This window comes from Dicentrarchus labrax, unplaced genomic scaffold (genome assembly GCF_905237075.1).
Source record: "Dicentrarchus labrax unplaced genomic scaffold, dlabrax2021, whole genome shotgun sequence".
In the NCBI taxonomy this organism is placed as follows: domain Eukaryota; kingdom Metazoa; phylum Chordata; class Actinopteri; family Moronidae; genus Dicentrarchus; species Dicentrarchus labrax.
In genome coordinates, this window is record NW_026136720.1 from 14,402,512 (window position 1) to 14,427,221 (window position 24,710).

General features: G+C 38.4%; 2 protein-coding genes and 7 non-coding genes across 12 annotated transcripts; 1 reads left to right on the forward strand and 8 right to left on the reverse strand.

Moving 5' to 3' along the window:
• Window positions 1-9,140: 9,140 nt before the first annotated feature.
• Window positions 9,141-18,582, forward strand: map2k1 (mitogen-activated protein kinase kinase 1). The gene is made up of 11 exons (XM_051383453.1): window positions 9,141-9,425; window positions 14,928-15,138; window positions 15,504-15,650; window positions 15,853-15,930; window positions 16,109-16,160; window positions 16,519-16,643; window positions 17,190-17,397; window positions 17,601-17,665; window positions 17,789-17,847; window positions 17,994-18,039; window positions 18,127-18,582. The coding sequence occupies exons 1-11, from the start codon at window positions 9,343-9,345 to the stop codon at window positions 18,238-18,240; spliced, it is 1,188 nt and encodes a 395-aa protein (XP_051239413.1). The 5' UTR covers window positions 9,141-9,342; the 3' UTR covers window positions 18,241-18,582.
• Window positions 18,583-18,611: 29 nt separating this feature from the next.
• Window positions 18,612-24,487, reverse strand: rpl4 (ribosomal protein L4). Of its 4 annotated transcripts, none has more exons than XM_051383456.1 (10): window positions 24,379-24,487; window positions 23,528-23,699; window positions 23,264-23,370; window positions 22,871-23,009; window positions 22,492-22,616; window positions 21,946-22,075; window positions 21,425-21,581; window positions 21,142-21,225; window positions 18,842-18,962; window positions 18,612-18,749 (listed from the first exon to the last, which is right to left on the reverse strand). In XM_051383456.1, exons 1-10 carry the CDS (start codon window positions 24,379-24,381, stop codon window positions 18,678-18,680), a joined length of 1,110 nt encoding a protein of 369 aa, XP_051239416.1. In that variant the 5' UTR covers window positions 24,382-24,487; the 3' UTR covers window positions 18,612-18,677. The 4 variants fall into 4 exon arrangements, with proteins under 4 accessions (XP_051239416.1, XP_051239415.1, XP_051239417.1 ...); XM_051383455.1 differs by lacking the exon at window positions 18,842-18,962 and adding an exon at window positions 20,842-20,962; XM_051383454.1 differs by lacking the exons at window positions 18,612-18,749; window positions 18,842-18,962 and adding exons at window positions 20,614-20,749; window positions 20,842-20,962.
• LOC127354017 (small nucleolar RNA SNORD18) lies at window positions 19,036-19,102 on the reverse strand. The gene has a single exon (XR_007881445.1). It is a non-coding gene; the product is annotated as a small nucleolar RNA SNORD18 (small nucleolar RNA).
• LOC127354016 (small nucleolar RNA SNORD18) lies at window positions 19,272-19,338 on the reverse strand. Its single transcript, XR_007881444.1, has one exon. It is a non-coding gene; the product is annotated as a small nucleolar RNA SNORD18 (small nucleolar RNA).
• On the reverse strand, window positions 19,548-19,618 carry LOC127354013 (small nucleolar RNA SNORD18). Its single transcript, XR_007881440.1, has one exon. It is a non-coding gene; the product is annotated as a small nucleolar RNA SNORD18 (small nucleolar RNA).
• Window positions 21,036-21,102, reverse strand: LOC127354015 (small nucleolar RNA SNORD18). The gene has a single exon (XR_007881442.1). It is a non-coding gene; the product is annotated as a small nucleolar RNA SNORD18 (small nucleolar RNA).
• On the reverse strand, window positions 21,303-21,372 carry LOC127354014 (small nucleolar RNA SNORD18). The gene has a single exon (XR_007881441.1). It is a non-coding gene; the product is annotated as a small nucleolar RNA SNORD18 (small nucleolar RNA).
• Window positions 22,695-22,794, reverse strand: LOC127354020 (small nucleolar RNA SNORD16). Its single transcript, XR_007881448.1, has one exon. It is a non-coding gene; the product is annotated as a small nucleolar RNA SNORD16 (small nucleolar RNA).
• On the reverse strand, window positions 23,076-23,174 carry LOC127354019 (small nucleolar RNA SNORD16). Its single transcript, XR_007881447.1, has one exon. It is a non-coding gene; the product is annotated as a small nucleolar RNA SNORD16 (small nucleolar RNA).
• Window positions 24,488-24,710: the final 223 nt, after the last annotated feature.

Sequence of the window (24,710 nt, forward strand, 5' to 3'; positions counted from 1 at the left end):
CAGGTAGAATGAGCTTTTCCTTCAATGCTCAGATGATTGTTGAAGATCCACCTGCGCTGACATGTTCTCATCTGATCGGCCTATGATAGATTTATGCTCCATTTTTGCTTCAGAGGAAGTTGATCAATGGCAGAAAAACTTTGCATTTGTGTATTTGAGCGAGGTCTCAGATATCACTGTTGCAGAGCTACCTCACACCTTGCAGCGATTCCTGCGACAGACATTATTCCCGTTTTGATTTTCCACATGAAAGATTTTGAAACCTAGCATCTAGTTTCTTAAAGTGACAGAGATGTATGAAAGTGGGAGGTCAGAGGCTGGTGAGTGTAGTGGACAGACCGTTTAAGGTAAATTATCCTTTTTTTTACTGAATAATTGTGTTACCTATAAAACTGTAAAGTCTGGTGATATGTACATTTGTTATTGTCAACAAATCCAATGCAAAAAACAAAAACAGAGCTCAATTGCTTTCTAAAAACTACTGAAAACAGTGCTTTATTACTGTGATCACGAGCACTGCATGGGTGAGTCCCACACACTGTCCTCCTCACTAGAGCACTAGAGTAACCTATTTCCTGAAGGGATACCTTTTCTACAGTTGAGTAAACTGATGACCCCTGACTAAGTAACATATTTTATTGATATTTCATATTATAGTCAATGTACAACAATAACAGAATAAAACAACTGATAAACTGCTATTAGCTCTTTGGTTGATTTAAATGTTCTAATGCAGGATGAGGCTATTCAGCAGAGAGTGCGGTCTTTTTGAATATATGTATTCAAGTCTTCATTTTGCCCTTATCCAGTAAGATTTATATCTTAAATAATAATCTAATAACAATTTCATTTAGGTTTCTCCACAGAAATGAATGAAGTGTTTATACTGTAGACCTATACAGTATATCTTTTTCAAAAAGTGGTCTCACACCCCTTAAAATCAAGAAGACCTTGTGACCCCCCCATGAAATTTTTACTCTGGACCCCCATGTTGGGAACCATTGCGGTAGAGCACCAAATGTGTATTAATCTGCAAATGAAAATATTCCCCAACAAATACACCTTTACTCCGGTAACATTTGCTGACTTCCCTATCCTGCCACAGACACGGTAGGGAAGTGAAAAAGAGCTGAGAGCTGAGCTGGTTTAGGTCTTTTTTTGTGGGATTTATTGCTAATAAGAAAAAATATATTGTTTGACACTAGACTTATCCTTAAATTCAGTGTCAGCACCAAATGTGGTAAAGACATGTTACAGGAAACATATGACAATTCAACTGTGAAATAAAACTTGACACAGCAGGGAATGTAAAAAGTATTGCCAGTGGCTTATTGATAAATGCTCTAAAAGCAGCACACATCCAGTATAGCACTCAACACTGAACAGATCCGTAGTCATCTACACCACCAATCAACACCTCTGCAGCCACTCAAAGCTCGCTATCAGTCTCAGCACTGGTGAAACTGCTAAACCACTGAACTGTGTCAAAATATGCTTTTAAAAAAGTTTTTACAACCTGTTAGTTTCCAAGCTCTCAGAGGGCCATTAAACCCTCTCTTTCTCTTTTTCTGATGTTTCTCGGTGATTCTCAGTGATTATGTGCAATGTCAAACACCCAAAATCACTGAAATAACAAAGAAAAATATTTCACACATTATGCTCTGATTTTACAGTAATTACCTAATCTCCCAAAGTCAACCGACTGTCTGCATTTAATTGCAATTAGAACTCCATGGGAACAGCAGTGGAGGAAGTAACAATATCCCACTGCAGAAAAATCTCAGGTATTTATTATGTATGTAGTATGTATAAATGATGTATTACTAGCAACATGTAGTTGAAGTATAAAGTACTGGCCCCTGTGAGTGTTATATATCATATCATTAGAATAATCTCTCTGATGCATTAATGTGTAAGAAACATTTACTATTGTAGTTGGTTGAAGTGCAGCTAACTGAATTATATAGGGCTCTTACTTAATGATAATTAAACTTATTGATTATTATGGTGATTTTTAATTAATTGTTTGGTATGTCTAAAATACATTCTTGTCTTGTCAGCCTGATGGTTCAAACGCACAGTTGATTCAGTTTAACACAAGGAAAAGCAGCAAAATCCTCACATTTGACAATCTGGAACCATGAAATGTTTGACCTTTTTTTATTATTAATTTATCATATTAACATAATAATTTGTTTAAATTACTATTTGTAAAGTACCTGTGAAATATAGTTGAATATGTCTCTACTTTACACCACTGCTAACTTTCAGGTGGATGTCTATGTTTACCATGACCTTGTGTAGTTCAACATCCCCCTAAACCAAACCTGCAGTATTCCCAGCGTTGTATCTCACTTGTGTGTGTGTGTGTGTGTGTGTGGGTGTGTGTGTGTGTGGGTGTGTGGGTGTGTGTGGGTGTGTGTGTGTGTGTTTATGTATCAGTCATTTACAAGTACTTGTTCTGCCTCAGTTCAGCTGAGTCAGACTTTTGTTTTTTCATACTTTATCAGAAATGTATTTGCAGCTACATTCAGCGCATGCGGTCCTCTGTGTGTAGCTTTGGCCCGGCTCCAGATGAACTACATCTGTAGTAAAAGAAGACACAGTTGTCTTTGCCTTTGTATTAGCCTGCTGAATTATCTTACTCAAACAGAAGGGCACAGCTCCACCTTCCCATTGCCACTGGGTAAGGGACATTATGTTCTGTATGAAACTGAAAATCCATTACACTACTCAAGGATCTGCAAACAAATTATTTTATGCAGAGAAAAATCCTCTCCTGAAGCAATTTGTTTTTTCCCTCCTTTGTTTTCTTTTGCTCCTTTTCACAAACTCCATCCTGTCCAAGGGGAAGACACTCAGGGTGAAGGAATATTGTAAAAGGGACTAAATAGACCACCACTTGTAAATTAAGTCCACAGTCTGCAGGTAATTCTGTTGAATGTGGATTGAGGAGGGAATCTCAAACACTAATGAGATTCAACCACTTAATAAAAAGCAAATAGCATGCTTATTAACAATTATTCAAAGAAATGAAAATAATGCATGAGTACCCTCTTGTCCTACCAAAGCTGGCACATCCTGTGCCTACATTTCTGTCTTAGTCATTGGACAGATTTGCATGTTTGGGACCCCATTGCTGGCCTCTCCTCTCAGTCAGAGCAACTGTTGTGCTGTCTGCTGTTATCGCCTGCTTCAGAAGCTGCCTTTGTGGCCTGCTGTAATCCCTGACCACAAATCCCCAACTCCCCAAACAAAGTAGTGGTGGATGAGGCAACAAATCCAAAGCATCAAACAAGACATGGCGTATTCTGGTTTTCCAGCACTGCAGCTCCTCCTCAATCAGTGTATCTGAGCTTGTTCCTTTTATGTCTCGTCTGCGGTGTCCTCGTGGCACAGCGTTGTCTCTTGAGTATGTGATTACAGTTATATACTGTATTTGTTTAAAATAAATGGAACTAAACTGTAACTGAGGAACTGTTGGCCTAGCAATACTATAAATGTAAACACAATGCTACTGTAAAATACTGTAATAATACTGTACAGAAACCATTTAACACTACAAATAGTGTTGGACTTAAAGAAGCCAGAGACATCTGACATCTGTTGTAATTCTCAGTTGCCATCCTCCATAATGTGCATTTGCTCCACAGTGATGTCTGATTTCTGCCACTCAAATAACAAAAGAAACATTATTTCAATCAGTAGACGCTAATTAAAAGAAGGGCTTAAAGAAGTACGAAGACATTGATTTATTTGATATCATGTGCACAATCAATAGATAGATAGATAGATAGATAGATAGATAGATAGATAGATAGATAGATAGATAGATAGATAGATAGATAGATAGATAGATAGACAGACATTACATCAGTTGGATGCTGCTGCAAAATAATATTTTTGCTTATTTAATTTTGTATATATTAAAGTTTATTTGACTTTAATTTACAGCTGACAACAAACAAACAACAACCAGACACTACAAAACAAAACCATAGGAGAGAGAGAGAGAGAGAGAGAGAGAGAGAGAGAAAGAGAGAGAGAGAGATGAAAACATTTATATCAAATATAAAATATAAAAACTAGAAAACCAGAAACAACAGAGAGCAAGACTGTAAGGTATTTGTTTATTTCAAGTGAATGTGTGATTGTCCGCCAATTCAGTTGCAAGCAGAGATGAAAACATATAAATAAATAGATAGAATAAACACAGTTTTGTTTTTATTTGCGCAGATTTTTCATTTGGGATATTGGTCTCTGAGATTTCTGCTGCATTAAAATGGACATAAATGTAATTTAATTTGTGGTGTTCACAGCTCTGATAAATGACATTGGGGGGTGACATTTGGAGCAGCATCAACAGTCCCTGTTATTCTGGATAATCCACAGACCTCAAAGTCAAAGTTTTCATTGTAACTGCTTTCTAAAAAGGAAATAGCCCTCATAAAACTGTTGACAGCTAGGTCAGTGGATTATCCTGAGTACCAGAGACACTGACTCTGGAAAAAAAAATGTTGCTGCTAAATTTTTTAAAGATCCCCTCCAGACATGTTCAGATATACAAAAAAGATTGCTCTACTTTAAATAATAATTTGGATATAGCAGGGAGTTTCCATAAAAAAATCATGTTACTTTGTTAAAGAATCTATCTCCTTTGCCCTTATTAAAAAATCCAGTATCTTTAGATGATGATGAAGATGCTGGCCACAACATGTCTCCTACTTCCCTGAAAGATCCACTCTCGGTGTATGTGCATATGGAGTTCTCCACTCACACCTGTTGCAAGTTGCATATTAGACGATATATGATCGGTTTCCATGTCTTAAATTCAGAACATGCTCAGATTCTAATGGACATAACTGTCTTTCTTTGAAATGGACAGAAAATAGTGCGTTTGGAGTAAAACAATTACAATTGTGTTTTTGTGTGTGTGTGTTTGAAACATAATTGGGTACAATTTTTCTCATTGACTTGAATATATTAACATTTTATTTAAGTTTAAGTTAATTAAACCTAAATGTTCTAGTTTTTATTTTCAGACCACTTCAGAACATACAAACATGAGTTCTTTTAACCTCAAGTATTTTGACTTGAATGAGCATTTGAATGAATGCACCATACCGAGTTCAATCAACTTATTAAATAAATTAAGTTTCTAAAGAATCAGCATATTAGCAGATTTCCCAGCATGCATTGTTTAAAATTCTCTTGAGATCCTTCTTTTTTTACATGATGAAAACGTGCTGTGTGTCTCTAATACATATTAAGATGTGTTATGAGTCACAACACGAAAAACATTGCAAACCACGATGAAGGTTAGTCTTGAATTCAGTCTCTACCTCCTTCATATAAAATTTGATAAATTCACTGGGAGCAGCTTCACATCTTGTGTTTGTGTCAATGCTGGAACAGGAGCAGCTGTAAGTTCTTTGTGTGAAATGAAGAACTGACTAGCTGAGAAAATGTGAAAAGAAATCAAATCATTGTGAACGTTAGTTCAACTCAATATCTTAAGCTTATTGAACATGTTTTCTCAAGTTCTTAAGTAACTCAATTGGTTTTACAACTCAAATAAGACTTTATTATTATTCAGCTTAAGTTCAGTTCTTGAAATTGAACCAGCTCAAAATTATTTACAGTGCAGGCTGAAGTAACAATGAGCAAAACTCCTTTTTGATTGGAGGTCGACTTTTAGTATAATTTTCTATTGTTTAGAGCAACACAAATGCAATTTCTCCTGTGATTTGGGGTGGAGGGGAAATCTCAATCACAAAAACTTAAATCACTCAACAAAAACCCAAACTCATGGACGCTGTAGCAAGGACTCAGCCTCGATACATGGGACGCCAGCTCAATCAGGTGAGCTGCAGGGGGGCCCTGGAATATTATCATTTGATCAAGTCCTTGTTTAGATTACTTTTACCCTGGTCCACACAAGTAATGTTATTAAAAGATGAGGGTTGTTGGAGAGGCGAGTGGACTGGTGGGGGAAGGAAGGAGGTGTTTATTTTCATATAATTTATATTTATTTATTCATAAAGAAAACACACATTAATCAACATTTCTGTAAATGTACCAGTGTTAGCCAGCTGGCTGTTTACGTTTTATATAATAGAGTCCAAGCTGAATGAACTTCAGTTGTTATGTAGTCATCTCAGTATATTGTCATCATTATTATTTTTGATGATATTATGTTTGTTTTTTAAAACCCAATAGATGATGTACTTCAGAGAATGTATTGGAAATAAAGCATGCAATGACAGTGTAAACTATATGTATATATATATATATATATATATATATATATATATATATATATATATATATATTTCTGTTAAGAATCCTCCCATCAAGTCGAGAAGACCTGGCATTCCCACAGGTCAAATGTAGTAAAAACAGTATTTGTTTTAAGAAATGGTTCCCAACCATGTCTGCTTTTTAACCCTCAATACAAAGAAATATCTAGTACTTGAACCCCCTCTCTATAGGTATATGTTTATATGTTGTGAGCAGTTCATTTGAAGTGTTTCAGAGCTTTTTTCACAAGGACAAAGGCAAAGATTTTAAAAAGCTCCAAAGAGTTTTGAGAAGCAGGAGTTTTTCCTATCCTGATAATCATCTTGCAACAAGTTGTGTAGGTCTTGACCCCCAGGAAAAAAAACGCTGGTGTACATGTTTTATGGTCCATGTGGGAGGATTGTAGCAGGTCTGATATACTTGAGTGGCCACAACCCAATTTGTCAAAAGCAACTTAGAATTCACACGGTTCCTGTCCATGGGCTCAAGATAGGACCCGACCAATATTTCCTGCTGTCAGTCTTAGTTTATGGAGGAAAAGATGATTTTGGCAGCAAGATGCTTTTGGTAAACTGAGCACGACTCAGTGGCCTTGTCTCTGTCAGGACAAAGTGTAGAGACTTCAGAGCAGATTATAAAAATGGGCAGTTTCAGGTTGTGCTTGATATCTAATCTACATGGTACGGTCAGGCTGACAGCTGACACATCACTCACTAGGAGAGGTGATGTGCTCCGGTGAAACCATTAATTTGTAGTTTTGATTAATTGTGTCCACAGAGGTCAAACAGTCTGGCTGATACAGTATTAACCCTAAATTAAAGAAAGAACAAACCATTGTGATTTAATAGATCAGAAAGATGAATAGGTTAATAAGTACTCAGAAAATTGTTTTAAAGTTCAGAATTTAATTTGTCGGAATCATTTTGTCAAAAGCCATTTGAGATTTGAGATTTTTGTCAGTGTATAACTGGTAAAAAGGGCATTGATAGAAAAATATAAGAAAGCTTGGGACTGTTCAGCACAAGCCTGAGCTCCTGTAAAAATCTGATCTCTTGTAGAATATAAAACATATTCATCAACAGCTTCTTTTAATCCTCTCAACAGCCACAGAGAGTGTCAACAATAATACAAGTTGCCAAGTGTTTAAAGGGAAGTAAAGAAGAGAGGGTATTGCTGTGGATGAAATCACACACTGAATCCTCAGTGATCGTGGACTGAAATAAAACAGAAGCAGAACATGTTTAAATTTTCATTGGATTTATGGGAGGCTGATGATAAACTGGAAGCAAAAAGATGGTGAAATTATTTTAAACGCTCATCTTCGAATGAGATTACAGGTTGGTGAGGTAAATGCTGGAGGTTTTCTGTAACGTGGGAGCAAGACGAAATCGGGAATAGCTAAATATTAAATTGTTTACCCAATAAGCTCTATTTAATTATTGACTTGCTTTGTTGAAAATGGTGACTACTGATAATAAACATATTCCATCCTAATTAGAAATTAATGACATTAAATGAATTACATAAAGTGGTCTTCAAATGTTTTTCCTGCATTTAAATAATTTACTCCATTTGCATAATAATTACACACAAGTTGCATGAAAGTGAACTCACATTTGCATTCATTTCGCTTCCATTAAATTCTTTTTGGCGCTTTTCTATTTATCTTGTGGTGAGACATTGAATTACCTGAAACAATATTATTGAAATAATACATTACTGGGAGGTCCAAGTGCGTCATTGCTATTCTGGACTTTGCATAATTAAACATTTAGGAAAATATAATGGTGGGATCCTGAATAATAAAAAAGAATGTATGGGAAATGGTGAAGAAAGTTTTATTTATACTTTTCTTGATCATTTTCTCATCATTAAATTCAGTCAAAAAACAGTAAAACAGCCAAACTTACATCTGATTTCTTGTGTTATCGCACTAGAATATATATATTCTGGCTTTAACTTAAATTGACTCTGTTAAGACTATTTTATCGCTACTATTAGAATAAGGGAAACATGGCATTAATATTAAGGAGGAATTATTCATTTTGGACAGCTAATATTGGATGTTGCATCTCTAAATTTCAAACTTGCTCATGACTTGTAAAAAACAGTGCCCTCCCACCCAGGGCTGTATCCAGGTACTGTGGTCATAGCATATCATCATCTGGTGGGGAAATACTGCATCTAAAGACAAGTAAAGACATATATACATAGTCTAATTGGAGAAATAATGTGTGTCTGATATGTTTTTTCCACAAAAAAGGTGTAATTTTCACATTAAAATCAGTAATAAGGCGTCCTTCTGCCTCATTACACAATTCAAGAATCTATCAATATGCAAAATATGTTCATTTCTAAAGTTTTCCTGCTGAACACAAGATGTCTCCTGTGTCACTGTAAAGTCAATTCTCAGTGTCTGGTGGCTCCAAGTTTCCATATCACACTAGTATAAGTTACATACTGGACAATATTTTATTTGGATTTTTCATTTCTTTTCATTATTTTGTAGCCTAAAGGTAGTCCAGTTTAAATACACACTGAGTCTAAAATGCTAAACCGGCCTATAAAATCATCTACCTGTGGTCTGCAGGTGGATAAAACCCCCAAATTCCCAGAAACAAGAGAGAGAAAATGGCCTCGATGTCATGGATGTATAAAGAGAGCTTGAATAATAATAGTCACAGTTCAAATATTATGAATGATATTATAGCCACAACCCTGCTGCCACCTCTGATCTGAATGAAACTGTCACTTGGGTTAAAGCATTACAATACCACACATGACCAGCAGAGGGGGGCGCTGTCCCAAGCACCACCATGCTGTCCGGAAGACGAACGTAAATATTTTTGTGACGTTTCATCTCCCGGATCATTCACATCCACCCATTAAGAAGAATATCAGTCCCTCCAGCCTATGACTGCACCGCCGTGTGTGTCTTCTTCTTCTTCTTCTGTCAGCCCAGCCTGTCGACTAATCTGACCGAGCCTCTTCCTCATCTAGTAGCTCGTGTGTTTGTGCACCAGCTGGTTTCTCGTGTGTAACATGCAGAAGAGAAGGAAGCCAGAGCCGATCCAACTCAACCCGATCCCCGATGGAAACACTATCAACGGCACCGGAGCCACGGAGTGAGTGTCAATATTGATGCGCTGCTGACATTCAGACTGCTGGTGATTGGGGGGATATATTGATGAACGACATGTGATCGATCATTTATGTCAAATTCGTGTTTAATATGTAGTCGGCTCGTGACAACTGCAATAACATGGACCCCATTTACTGTATGTGTAACTCTGTGGACTCTGCATCAGGTGTGTGTGTGCGTGCGAGAGAGAGAGAGAGAGAGAGAGAGAGAGAGAGTGCTTGGGCGGCAACTAATGAAAACCTTCATTATTATCGATTCATATATTGAGATGCTTATGATGAATAATTGATAATCTAAGTTTCCAAAGTCCAAGGTGACGTCTTCACATTATGCCTGCACAGACGCAACTAATGATCATTTTCATTATTGATGAAAGTCGATATTATTTTTTCAATTAATGATTTTGACTTAAAAATACATCTTCAAACAGCTCAAAACACAGCAAATGTTTGTCATTAAACAGTTATAATAATAGTTGGCTACAAGTTTTCTGTTGATCAACTAATCGATTGAAGTGTGTCAGCCATGCACCAGCCCAACCAGTAATTCATATCAACTCATATTTTAGCTGGATCCAGTAAACCTTTGGGTTTTTTTCTTTATAAATACCAATTGTTTCATTGATTTTCAGATTTGTGGTTGATAGATTTGCTTGTTGATCAGCTAATCGATTCACGCACTAGTTTACACTAAATGTTGCAGCTGCTGAAAATTTTACAGTTCCAATTTATTTCTTTACTTTTGCTTTCTTACACAAATTAATTACGTTACAAAGAAAATGTTAACATAGTTTTCATTGGAGGTTTTTCCCAGCAGACATGTGTTACTCTTAGCATACTCTTATTAACTAATTAACTGCATTACATCTCGATGAGCTGGTGTCCAGGGTTCTGGTATTGTGCATGCTGGCTTACTGGGACTACTTGATGTAACTGAGCCGTTGTAAACAACATCTGTATCACCTGTGTTTTTCCTGCTATGGCAAGTCAAAATGTCTGCTGTGAAAAGGATCAATAATGTGCAGCTCTCAGGGCCATTCTTCAGAGTGTCAAGGATGAGCAGGTCGCTCTGTAACTCTTATATCCCACTTTGTGTGGACACGGATTAGTCAGAGATCGACCTTTGCCGGGAGCCAGTAATATTTCTGTGTGTTGAAGAAGTTTTGTGTAGGCCTGCTCCCACCACCGTTTGACAAAACACAGTAATGGAGATATTAAATTGTTGTGACACAATGCTCTCATAGCTCTGAGTTCACAGAGAAAAGCCCAGTCAGTCCAGCAGCAAGCTGTATCAGTACAGATGAGTATTACATAAGCTATCATCCCTCGTGATGGTTTTCAAATGTGTTGTAGAGGTGTAATATTTCATTAGATCATACAACTGAAGGACTAAAATCCAACCCTGTATTAAATCAACATATAATTAGACTAATAAACCTGCTTTTTCTTTTTTGTCTGACCAGCAGTCCAAAGCATAAATGTACACAGTTTTTTATTATTTAAGACAAAGAAAAGCAGTAAGTTCTCCCATTTAATGGTTAACAGATGGTTAATTTTCTGTGAATTGGTTAATCAGTTAATCCACTTTTTGTATCAGCTCCATAAATTAGCTGACGTTAAATAGAAAACATCTTAAGTGTGCTATAATTTTGTAACATTTCATTTTAAATTGAATATTAAAGAGAGAGCATTCATTATAATTAATATTCCATATATACATTTATCTATACACTTTTATATATTAGGATCATAAAAGATATTAGCGGATATTAAAGACACTTCATGCTTTTATGTTGGAAGAGCAGTATGTTAATAGTGTTAAACAGGGTAGTTGTGCTTTGGCTTTGCTCAGTAGGAGTTGATGATGACATAATGTTTGGCTGGAGTTGAGCACATTCCTCCCGCTGAGGCCAAGGAGCTGCATGTCACGATCTGCAGCAACAATCAGGAACTCTGAATCAGAGATGTGGAAGTCTCTGTTGTGGAGGGATCCCTCCCACCAGAGCAGGAACTCACAGTGTGTGTGTGTGTGTGTGTGTGTGTGTGTGTGTGTGTGTGTGTGTGTCTTGCATTGTGACACTCAGACTGACACACTGATGACAGAAAGCCATGCAGCATGGTGTTACTCTGACCTCTTTTCCATAAAAAGACAGATTTATTTGGGTCCACACTTTCATCTGTCTGAGGCTCTGTGATGGTTGATGACTGGTCTGCAGGCACACATATTACCCTGATAATCTGCAGACATTTTGTTCCTTAACACTGCATAAAAACTAAACTTCTGAACAGCCACGTGAAAAAGGAACCCGAGTAATAATTGTTATAGGTACACACAGCATTACAAGTTCAATTTGATTGATCTAGTGATGAACCTATATGATGTGTGTCTGATGACAAGGGTACCAAACATCATAGGATCACAGTCTGAATACACAATGAAAATGCTGGAACCAAATCCATTAAACCTTAATTGAGTATATTATTGCATATTAAGTGAATGCCTATACTCTAGACAAATTATAGTCCATTTAAATTCCAGAGTTTTTGAGCAACTGGTGATGTGCAATCTCCTAAAGTGCCCCCTTCATCATATCACATCCAGTGTTTAGACGTATCATCATCAAGACAACTTCTTTGAAGCTGAAATGAGAAATAAACGATATTCATGTCTGATTTATAATTTGTTGTAAGAGGTGAGCAATGTGCATCTGAACTTGTAGGTGTTACAGAGGAGTAGGCCGATCCATTTCCAAGAGTGCAGAGTGTAAATGTCTAACGAGGCCGATGTGTCAACCAAAATTTTTAATATTTCCTGATTTCCTAATTTTAGCTCTGCAAGGTGGAAGGGTAATTTGCTTGTGGAGAGCTGCAGCTTTGCCAAATATTTGCAGACCACTGAAGGGGAGGACTGCATTTAAAGGACCAGGCAACTTTGCTCCACATATGGTATAATAGGATGAGTGTGTATGTTTGGGATCACCATGAATCGAACAATTAAAGGCCCTACACAGCCAGGTTCATCCCTACAGGTGTTTCATATTTTGGCTGATTATACCACCATCTCCACCCAGCTGACCTTCTTCGCAACAGACTTGTCATCTTAGAAAAGGCACAGGTGTTCCTAATAACATTAACGATGTGTCTGTCCTTTTCAAGTGTCCCCGTAAGCCATGACAGCGTGTCAGTGAGCGAGCATGCACAATGCCAGGAACCTGAAACTGAAGAACCCTAATGAAATTCAGTCATCATTAATTGTATTAATTTCACCTGTGATTTGTCTACTGTGACATGTCAAAATGTGTTCTGTGAAAAAGGCCTATACTGTATAAGGACGTATGGGTGATAAAACATTATCAATATAGCTGAAACTAAAGAAAACCTACCAATTGTTTTGAATAAAAAGGGGAGAAAATGCTTGTGTTTCTAAGCAGACACATAAAAATGATTATAAATTATTATTATTGTATATATTATTATAAATGATTTTAGACCAGCACACAGGAAGATCTGATGTTCACACTAGCAGCAATCGATGCGCCTCTTATTGAAAGCAGACCATTCTACTCTGTTGAAAAGAAATTGCCATTACTGCCCGCCAAATGCTTTCTCAGCGTGAAATGGCTGGCAGCCACGAGAGAAGTGTACTGAGTGGTCCACATAATGCCAGCCAACCATGTAATATTATCAGTGGAGATCTGAGAACAAATAAAAACAACCTGTTCTGGGAAGACCTGCTCAGGCAACTTGCTATTTGCTAAAATCTTGGATAAAATCCTACTATCATATTCATCCAAACTTACAGAATTAATTATTGAATGTATTATTTAGGGAATCTTTATACCTCTTTTATCCAGAAAAGGTTGCTGTTCATTCCTATACATAGGCTTGTTGTGTAAATGTGAATGTGTGAAAAGGAAATTAATGATTAACCCAGAACAGCAACCATAGTATGTGGTGCTGATTCTTCACTGGTTAGATACAGCGTACGCTATCTGGTTGTACCACAAAGAGATTGATACTACTTCAGTTTAAACACTATTCTGTTTTTTTGTGGAGGTATTAGATAAACTCAATCAATCAAAGCACAATGTTTTCTGTATTAAAAAAGCAAAGAAGATATGATCTACAGTACCAGTCAAACTTTTGGATACACTTTCTCATGGGAGAGGACTTTTGACTGGTACTGTATTTTCCTTGGATCCTTACTAACTCATGAGCTTTATTTGATGAAGCACTGAGTCTGTGATGCTCCTGTTTTCTAATACTTGATCCACTGAACATCTTTCAGTCCATTGTGATCTATGTTGTAGGTTTTGTGGAGAAAAAAAGGCAGATTGACAGCAGTCTTGATGTGGAAAAATATATGAAGGCATCACAGCTGCAGCCGCATAAGTTTATATGGTTTCATTTTTTTTATTAATAATGTAATTTTGTATGTAATAATGTTTTACAGTACCGTAATATCCTATTCTTGTGCTAAAATGTAAATAACTTACATTTTTAAAGAATTTATAGTGTTATAAAAGTCAAAGTAGGCAAATATTTTGCAACCCAGTCACAAGGCAAAATCTAATGTATGGCTAAAAGCCTTTAACACATGATGATGATAACAGCAATGCCATCTTCTTTCTTGGACCTTATGCCAAGCTGCAGAAATATTGAGTCTTTTGCATGCAAGTTCTACTGGATGTCCTTGGACATTGTGTGGATGAAGCACAAAGGGCCAGTGTCGTGCTCACTTCTTCCTGCACCCAGAGGTGGGGGGAGGCTGCAGTGTGGAGCTACTGTAGTCTCTCCCACATACGTATTGTGTGGAGTGTGTTTCAGGCTGCTCTTCTTCTCAGTATCTCCAGCCTCCTCCACCCCCAGCTCTTGTCGAAAAAACGCCCACGCTACCCACAACCAACTCTAACTCAGCACCTCGTCTCCATGGATATGCAGGCCTGCAGTCAAAAATAAAACCACTTAACCCTCTCTTTGCTGGAGGTGGAGCAGCAGAGGGAAGAGCACTGTAGTCCACCTATACAAAGATTTTTGACTGGCTTTGTGTTGCAGTACGTACAGTGTTTTGAGATAATGGTTGTCAGAGGTTCATAATTGATGTCTCAAGGAAATGCATTGCCATAACAACAGCATTTGGGGAGCAGTGTCAGTGCTCAGAGGAGCTCTGAGCTTCCTCTCATCAGGATCTGGGAAGTTACACTAAAACATACTCGATGACCCTCTCTGTCTTCCTGGTGGGTCTTTGCTTAGTTGCCATTGTTCCCCAAGGCACATACAGTAGTACTTGTCACACACCAAGCTATGTCTTTTTTTTCAAGAATTCAATTATATAATAGATACACACACAGTGTCCAGATCTGCTGGTACTTCTAGGAAAGAACATCTGAGAAAGTTCTGTCTGAATGGACTCAATGTCCTTTTATGAAAGAATACGTTAATAATACATGATTTACTCATCTTCCTCTCTGTCTTTACCTTCTAAGAACAAACTTGGAGGCACTGCAAAAAAAACTTGAGGAGCTTGAGTTAGATGAGCAGCAGCGGAAACGCCTGGAGGCTTTTCTGACACAGAAGCAGAAGGTGGGAGAGCTGAAGGACGATGACTTTGAAAAGATCTGTGAGCTGGGTGCAGGCAACGGAGGAGTTGTCTTCAAGGTCTCCCACAGACCCTCTGGTCTGATTATGGCAAGGAAGGTAAGCTGAGGCCCTGATGGCCAGTTACAGGCTGAGTTTCCTTCAGTATATCAGACAGGCATTGATTTTTACAGGCATCAGCACTGTTTTCACTGTTTTTCCAGTATTTTGACAACAACATAAATATGGGTGACTGTGACAAACAGTCTTTAACACAATGTTAAAAAAGCTATGTTTGATCCACACTGAAATACTGACACATGTCCACATTGTAACATTTTTCCTAATGATTTTTTGTTTATCATAAAACCATGTAGAGTATTTAATGTTCTTGTGTGTGCACACAGAAAAGACAGATTGAAAATCTTAGTATTCATATTCTGTGTGATGAGAGAACATAAATAAAACATGATCCTGTGTTCCAGTTAATCCACCTGGAGATCAAACCAGCAATTAGGAACCAGATCATTAGGGAACTGCAGGTGCTGCATGAGTGTAACTCACCCTACATTGTGGGCTTCTATGGAGCTTTCTACAGCGATGGAGAAATCAGCATCTGCATGGAACATATGGTACTTATCTTTCATATATTGTGCCTGCCAATGTATTTACACAGCATTCAGAGCTGCTTTACAGTCTGTGTAACAAGTGTGTTGTCTTGCCTGTACTGTGCAACCCTACTTTTATTGACACAAACCAGTTTTGTTTGAATGTGTTGAATTTCACAAATTATATTTTTGTGCTCTCCGTATTTTGCTCCCCTGCTGGCTGTAGGACGGCGGCTCCCTGGATCAGTCTCTGAAGAAGGCGGGCAAGATCCCAGAGCAGATCCTTGGCAAAGTCAGCATCGCTGTGGGTAGCTCCAACACCTCTCCTACCAGTTTTGTGTTCGGTCGTCACACTACAGCTATATTTGTTTTGTTTTTGGATACAGAACTGTTTTTCTCACGGATGCATATTCAGTAGTACATTATTTCTTGTGTACTACCAAATAATCTGCTAGGCTGATATGCAATATTTGTCTTTCCAGGTCATTAAAGGGCTCTCCTACCTGAGGGAGAAACACAAGATCATGCACAGAGGTCAATCACTATTTAATCTACTAAAATATGTTATAAATATAATTGTATTTTTAAAGGTTACAAGACGTTTAAATACATGAACAATACATATGTATGCTATACTTAATAACACGTTTTGGTTTAAATTACTTGAAGCAGAGTATTATTCTTTACCTTGCAGTGATTCCCTGTTTCAGATACATAGACTAGAACTTTGTTGTACATATGAATGATGAAAGGAAATGTTACACAGACAGGCTTGCAACACAAAGCACAACATGCCCCAAGCCTTTGCAGAAGTTTGTTCTATGGTGCTTACTGTTCCCTGTTGAACATTTGTCTGCCATGTTCTCCTAAATACTGCATGTCCCTCTTTCAGATGTCAAGCCCTCTAACATCTTAGTGAATTCCCGCGGTGAGATCAAGCTGTGTGACTTTGGAGTGAGCGGACAGCTCATAGATTCCATGGCCAACTCATTTGTGGGCACTCGCTCTTACATGTCTGTAAGTTAAAACTGACACACTCCTCCTTTTATGCTGCTCTCATTCACACATTAGCCTTTAGGATTCCTGTTACATCTGTAGTAGGTCTCAGATGTATATGTCTAAAGGCAAGTGGAGTCCCCAGCTCATTCTCAATTCACAATTTTTAAGACTCATAGATCAGCTGGGACTGGATTTATAAATAGGTTTCATGTGGAGTAGGCCACATATCTTTTCAGCATCTTCCCCAATGTACTTATTTTTATTAACATGATAGTAATTGATGTGACAGATGTATTTTTTTTAATCTGCTTTAGCATGCAAGCTGCATTTGAAAACTTTTCATTAAAACTGGTTACTCAAACTCACAGTATTTATTCTAATATATTATCACCGTTGCCTATTTTACTATCAACTTACTACTGTAAAGTTGGAACCTGCCTGAAGCCAGGTAATTTTACTCTTGATTGCTGTGGTTCTTATTATGCTGTTTTTATCTGCAACGTTCTAACTGTTGCACAAATTAATAACTGCTATAACAGTGATAATTGCATGTGTGTTGTGTAGCCGGAACGTTTACAGGGCACCCATTACTCTGTTCAGTCGGATATCTGGAGTATGGGTCTGTCCCTGGTTGAAATGGCTATTGGACGCTTCCCTATCCCCCCACCTGATGCTAAAGAACTGGAACAGATTTTTGGTTTCCCAGTGGAAGGGGAGGCTGCCTCCAGTGAATCTTCCCCAAAGCCACGACCCCCAGGGCGACCAGGCAGCTGTAAGTCTAAGACGACACTGCTTCATCCTGTATTTCTGCACCGGACACAGTCGCTCTCTTTTTTTGAATTACAGCACCTTGTAATTAAATAATTTCTAAAAGTATGTTGGAATTGTTTAATTGAAATAGTGAAGTTTATTGGTGGCCTTGAGTGATGATGGTGCAGAGGTCACAGGCTGATATCTTTATTTATTACCCGCCAGCATACGGACCTGACAGCAGACCACCGATGGCTATATTTGAGCTGCTGGATTACATCGTCAATGAGGTGAGTGTGCCAACTATATGACCACATCCTGACATGAACATATAATGTATATATAGTATACATAGTATACAATGTTGTAGCCTAATGAATTCAGTACTGACTGGACCTTTTTTTTTTTTTCAGCCTCCACCAAAGCTACCTGGGATATTTAGCCCTGAATTTCAAGACTTTGTGAATAAATGGTATGTAGGACAAATATTTTTTTCTTAATATAAATCGTAATATTTACTGACATCAGTACCAATGGAATATCCACATCTGCCAATCAGACTTTATGCCATCTAGTGGTGTTAAAATGCATTACATTCTCAGATTGTCTCCATTGCAGCTTGATTAAGAATCCTGCAGAGAGAGCAGACCTGAAGCAGTTGACGGTGAGTGTGTGTATATTTAGCTGTGTTCTTTTTGGCTACATTTTTCTTCATCTCTTTACCATCTTACACATCTTTCCTTTTCTTCAGGTGCATTCTTTTATCAAACAGTCTGATGCAGAGCAGGTTGACTTTGCTGGCTGGTTGTGCAGTACCATTGGACTCAATCAGCCTGTGACACCCACCCACGGTACAGCAATGTGAGACCTGTCAACAAGAAACCCCCGTATCTTCTAATGGGTGGATTTGTATTATGGGTAAAAAAGTATTGTTTATACAGAGTACTAAATAAGTTTAATAGTTGTGCCATCAATAGTTGTATATTTAGTGTACACACCTACATGCCAAGTGAAATTAACAAACTATGTATTGAACAATTTTTGGGCTACATTGCAGGCCTGCCTGAAAAGCCATCTTTTTCTAATGATCAAATTATTTAATCATGATAAATGCTGCTCAACCTGTGTGCTTGATATTCCTCTTTACCTTGTGTCCTTACAGCGCCAATCTTTATTTGTTTGTGAAATAAATAGTCTGGTGAATCAACATTTTGAATGACAGGTCTGACTCATGCATTTAAATCAATAGATTTATTTTTGTTTTAAATCACTGAACTCCAGTCTTTAAAAAGATTTATAGATTTATGCCTTGGTTTTAGCGGGAGCTCCCTTCTTCCCAGGCTTCTTCTTGGATTTCAGCATCTTAGCCTTGATCTTTGGACAGAACAAACATACAAGTTCAAAGTCACATCCTACAATTACAGTCTACAATTTTTCCTTCCAGCTTAAATTGCTAATGTTCTTACCGCAGGGTCGTGCTTAAGGATGGCATGACGTCTCGCTGTCTTGACGTAAGGGTTCAGTTTGAGCATTATCCTCAAGTTCTTCAGAGGATTCTTCTTCAGTACTCTGCGGTTGATCTGCTTGCTGTATTTACAATAAAAGATTGTCTTAATAACTTGAACCTCTGCTAAACTGCAAGTTTTCAGGAAACACTGTATTGCTCAGGACTTCCATATAATCAGGGTTCAGAAACACGGACCTGAAGTGGAACATCATCATAGTTGACAAGCTTTTAAACAAACCTATCAAGAACAGAGCAGTGCTTACCTAGGTGTACGAAATGCTTTCTGGATCTCCTCTTCAGTACTCTGCGATTGATCTGCTTGCTGTAATGACAATGTAACAGTGTTAAAATGAACCTCTGCTAAAACTGTTTAGTTTTAAAGAAACACATTACTCAGGACTTCCATATAATCAGGGTTCAGAAACACGGACCTGAAGTGGATCATCATCATAGTTGACAAACTTGGAAAAAAAAGAGAACTATCAAGAGCCGAGCCGTGCTTACTTTAGGTGTACGAAGTGCTTCCTGGATCTCATCGCTCTTTAGGATCCTGCTCAGGTTGGTATTGGTCATCTTGTTCACGGACAGGCTGGAATAAATAATAAAGAATTAAATTCCTGTTGAAATTGATTCAGATAGAAAAACAGACTAGTCTTTTGATGTTAAAACTCAGAACTTCTTTAAATATCACAGAATTTCAAAAACACGGACCTGAAGTGGAAGCTCATCACTGTAAAGTGATCCAACACTAGTTTAACCTGTACTACAAAGTAATTGCTCCTTAAAAACTCACTTGTCGTCAAGCCTCGGGGAAGCAGGATTATGTAAGGTGCCATACAGCTCATCTGTCCAGATGCAGAGGGGTCCAACATCCAGCGTGGCCTCTGGTGGTTCAGATTAGAGTTCTGCAGCATTTTCATCTTAATTTAAACTTGTAAAAAGGATATGAATTATACACTGTATTAAATATAAACATTTAGAATACTGTTCTGATATACATTTACTTAACAGCAATAAATTATACATTTGATCAACACACCTGAGATATTTGCCGACTTTGGTGACACCAGTGTCTTTGTGGTAGATGATTCACTGTCTTCTGTGTTCGATCCATCTGCAACTCATCTTACCCAGTCATGCTTTACTGAGATTGTGCTGCAGCTTAGTTTTACTTTAGGTGAGTAAAACAGTCACAATTCCCCCAAAATTGAGGGTACTGTATAAAAAGAGCCTACCGTTTCCATACAAAATGGATTAACACCAGTAAAAGGCTTCAAAATGAAATCTGCAGTTTAACTTTATAATTGTTGTTCCATTTATAATCAAGTGTACCAGTGGACTTAGACTGACATCCATGTTTCAGAAATGTGAAACATCCACAACAAACCTGATATCCTGATGGTCCACTAATAAGTGAATTGGCATTATGGGTGAAAAGTATGTTTACACTGAGTACTAAATAAGCTTAAAGGTTGTGAAATCAATAGTTGTAAATTAACTGCAAACGCCTACATGCCAAGTGAAATTAACTAAAACAATTCTTGGGGGCTACATTGCAGGCCTGCCTGTACAGCCATATGATGATTAAATGTAATCGTAACTGCTGCTCAACCTGTGTGCTTTATATTCCTCTTTACCTTGTGTACTTACAGCATCAGATTACAATCTTAGTTTATGTGAAATAAATAGTCTTATAAGACAAATTTTTGAATGACAGGTCTGACTCGTGCATTTGAATCAACCGATTTATTTTTTTTTTATCACTGAACTCCAGTCTTTAAAAAGATTTATAGATTTATGCCTTGGTTTTGGCGGGAGCTCCCTTCTTCCCAGGCTTCTTCTTGGATTTCAGCATCTTAGCCTTGATCTTTGGAAAGAACAAACATACAAGTTCAAAGTCACACCCTACAATTACAGTCTACAATTTTTTCTTCCAGCTTAAATTGTTAATATTCTTACCGCAGGGTCGTGCTTAAGGATGGCATGACGTCTCGCTGTCTTGGCGTAAGGGTTCAGTTTGAGCATTATCCTCAAGTTCTTCAGAGGATTCTTCTTCAGTACTCTGCGGTTGATCTGCTTGCTGTAATTACAATAAAAGACTGTCTTAATAACTTGAACCTCTGCTAAACTGCACGTTTTCAGGAAACACTGTATTGCTCAGGACTTCCATATAATCAGGGTTCAGAAACACGGACCTGAAGTGGAACATCATCATAGCTGACAAGCTTTAAAAGAAAATGTCAACTGAGCAGTGCTTACCTAGGTGTACGAAGTGCTTTCTGGATCTCCTCGCTCTTAAGGATCCTGCTCAGGTCGGTATTGGTCATCTTGTGCATGGGCAGGCTGGAAAAAAATAAAAAGTAATAATTTAATTAAAATCCATCGTGTCAAGTAGTAAACTGTCTTGTCTTTTGATGCTAAAACTCAGAACTTCTTAAATATCACAGAGTTTCAAAAACACGGACCTGAAGTGGAAGCTCATCACTGTAATGTGATAGACATTGGTTTTACTATTATTTACAATTACTTCTTAAATACTCACTTGTAGCCGAGCTTCAGGGAAGCAGGTTTACGCCAGGTGCCGTACAGCTCATCCAGCTTGCGGAAAGCACTCTCTGTCCAGATGCAGAAGCGTCCAACGTGACCACCAGGGGCAAGCCTCAGGAGGTTCAGTTTGTTCACGTTCTGCAGAGTGATGCCTTCAATACAATACAGCACAATAATTAAACACTCACCAGGCTGGAGTCACATAAGGTAAAGATAGGTTGCTTCTTTTAAAAAGTAATTTACTTTTACTTATTCAAAACTTTCATAACCACAAGATTGAAAAAGTCATTATACACGTACATAACTACACAGCTATGGGGTTCTAAAGGATAGCGCACAGTCTTACTGCCTATGTCCCTACACTGTCCCATTTTCTACTTCATCTTCATTTTAGTTTGTAATACTCACTGCATACAAACTAAGTTGTTAGGTTCTCAATATAAATAAAGTAATAAGATACTGTACTGAAATCCATTTAACATAGTAACAAATTTGGCATTTGACCAAATACCATACCTGGGATATTTCTGAAGGCTTTGGTAACACCAGCGTCTTGGTTATAAATGATGCATGGTCCTTTGCGTTGGATACGTCTGCGATTCCTCATCTTACCCTTACCGGCACGCATGCGCTGAGAGGCATAGACCTGAGAACAGAAGGTTTATATAACTTCAATATGCCATTAAACAAAATAAAAACTAACTGGTAAAGCCTAATAAGTGTGCTAAACCTAGGCAGTTACCACGTGCAGGTAATTGTTCTTAATTAATTCTACTGAAAGTATCATGTTCAGTCTGAGGTTTTAAAGGTTAGACGATCAAAAACATCAGATAAGATCCTAGTCACTTTATTCAGGCGAGTATAACATGTTCAAGGGAGTTCAGCAAAAATTAGGGTTTATGTATAAAAAGAGCAATGATTCCTACATTGATACAATATGGATATAAAGCCCAAATCTTTTTCATGCTGAAATTAGCACCCAACTTCATATTCACAGTTTCATTTTCAAATCACTTGTTCCCTAATTGAGTGCTGAGTCCGGCCAAATGTAAGAAATATTACCTTCTTAATGTCGTTCCAGGCTTTGAGCTTTTTCAGCAGGAGCACGGCCTCCTTGGTCTTCTTGTAGCCCTCAACTTTGTCTTCAACCACCAGTGGGACCTCAGGGATTTCCTCGATGCGGTGTCCTAAAAGACAAAACCACTGTGTCAACCCAATCCACATACACACTTGTGCGACTGTCAAAGACTAGTATTACCAGAGCTTGCTCAGAATTTAACATTCATCAATTCCCCGTGACAGCTTAAAGACGGCAGGCAACCGTCACTGCTCACAGAATCAGACGCAAATTACACCATCATGGCAAGACAAACGTTAAGCTGCACTACGAACATTTCTATAAGTCTTTTCGTCCTCTACGAATATTGCTTTTGGAGCTCACCTTTGGACATCACAAGTGCAGGAATGGCAGAGGCGGCCACGGCGGAGCAGATGGCATAGCGCTTCTGGGTTGTGTTGATCCTGCGGTGCCAGCGGCGCCAGGTTTTGGTGGGGGCAAACATGCGTCCTCCGCGACACATCTAGATCAAAGTCAAGGAGGTTTTGACAACTCCTGCAGCAACACAAGTACTGAAGTACCTAAAACCTGCTCAGACTCAGTTGGTCGTCAGCTTTCTGTGCCAGCATATGACGGCAGGCAACCGTCACTGTTCACAAAATCAGACGCAAATTACACCATCATGGCAAGTGTTTTCATTCAGTTTCAGTTTGCTTGGACACATACAAAAAGGTGAGAAAAAAAAGATGTAAGCCTGAATTCTGGTCAAAAGGATACATTTCCGAAAGCACCCTGGCCAGAGCGGTGAGTACCACCACCTCTCACACGAGGGATACGGGCCACAGCTCTTCCTGTACCCCAGGACTCTGCGCTGGTCTGGTGACCTGAAATAAACAATTACACAGCTAAATTACAGACACAACAAATAGATACATACAAATTTGTGAATGTATGACCTGAATCACCATCTTAAAAAAACTGTTTAACTATAAGAGCAGACCTTGATCAACATGTGAGTTGAGCACCGGCATATACACTCACCTGCCAGTTCACTGACTGCATAAGGCTGGCGGCTGTTCTTGCGCATGTTTGTGTGAACAAAATTCACAACATCAGGGCGAATTGGAGCCTTGAATACAGCAGGCATGACAACATTTTTGCCTGCAGTTTCTCCTTTCTCGGAGTAAACCGAGATCAAGGGTCGGGCACAGGCCTAGAAAGCAAAATGAACACTGAGCGTTACACATGCTGCTGAGATACATAACGCTGCATTTGAGAAGGTAAGGCATACTCCCAAGATACCAGAAATATATCATTTAAGATGTTGAGACACACTGCTAGCGTTTAAGGCAGTCTGATAAAACTCAGGGCAAACAGTATTTCAAATCAAGTGTGGCTGTCGCTCAGCTAACATTAATAGCAGCAGAGCCTGTCCATTAACATCACGGAGAAAAGTTCACCGAGAAATCTGCGACTGCTGGCCTTAGCTTAGCTCGATTATGCTAACGTGGCTCAGCAAGTCAGTTTTTCCCTTGTTCAATCATTGTAGACGGCGTTCAGTGCGTAAACACTCTTAAATACCACAAGTAGTTCCTACAGCGACCAAATCAAAACACAGATGCCAGCTAAATGAGTGACATCTGCTGTCTGCGTGTTACTGGTGTAGCAGCGAGGCGACAAACACACGTGTAACTTCGGTTCAACTGTTCGTCCAAAATGGCTCCTCGTGTTAGCCTCGCCTGCCGGGAGCAGACCGACTCACTGCCCCGTTAAATCTGAATCTGAGCTCCCCAACGGCAGAAAATACTGGATTATTTGTACAAGTAAAAACGACGAGATACTGCCTGCGCAAAATATGCTGTATTAACAACAATCCGAGTACAATTTCTCACCATTTTCGATACTTATTTTTCGGCTCGCCGGGGACCACGCTCCACTCGCTATGGCGGCCACAGTAAAAAGGAAGTTGGTGAATCACCCTGGGAGGTTTATGCCTCCGCCTCGACGAATATCACTTCCGTTCATATACATTTTCCAGCTTCGTTTTACTTATCGCTAAGAAACACACATCATTAATTTGTACGACTGTAACAAACAATTGCGTTAGTATTTTCATTCAAATTATACTAGCGAAACAAAACCAACTTAATTTTTTTTTTTTTTTTTTGCTACAGTCGGGACTATTTCTTTACGCCATGTTGGCGCATGATGACCACAAAGGCCG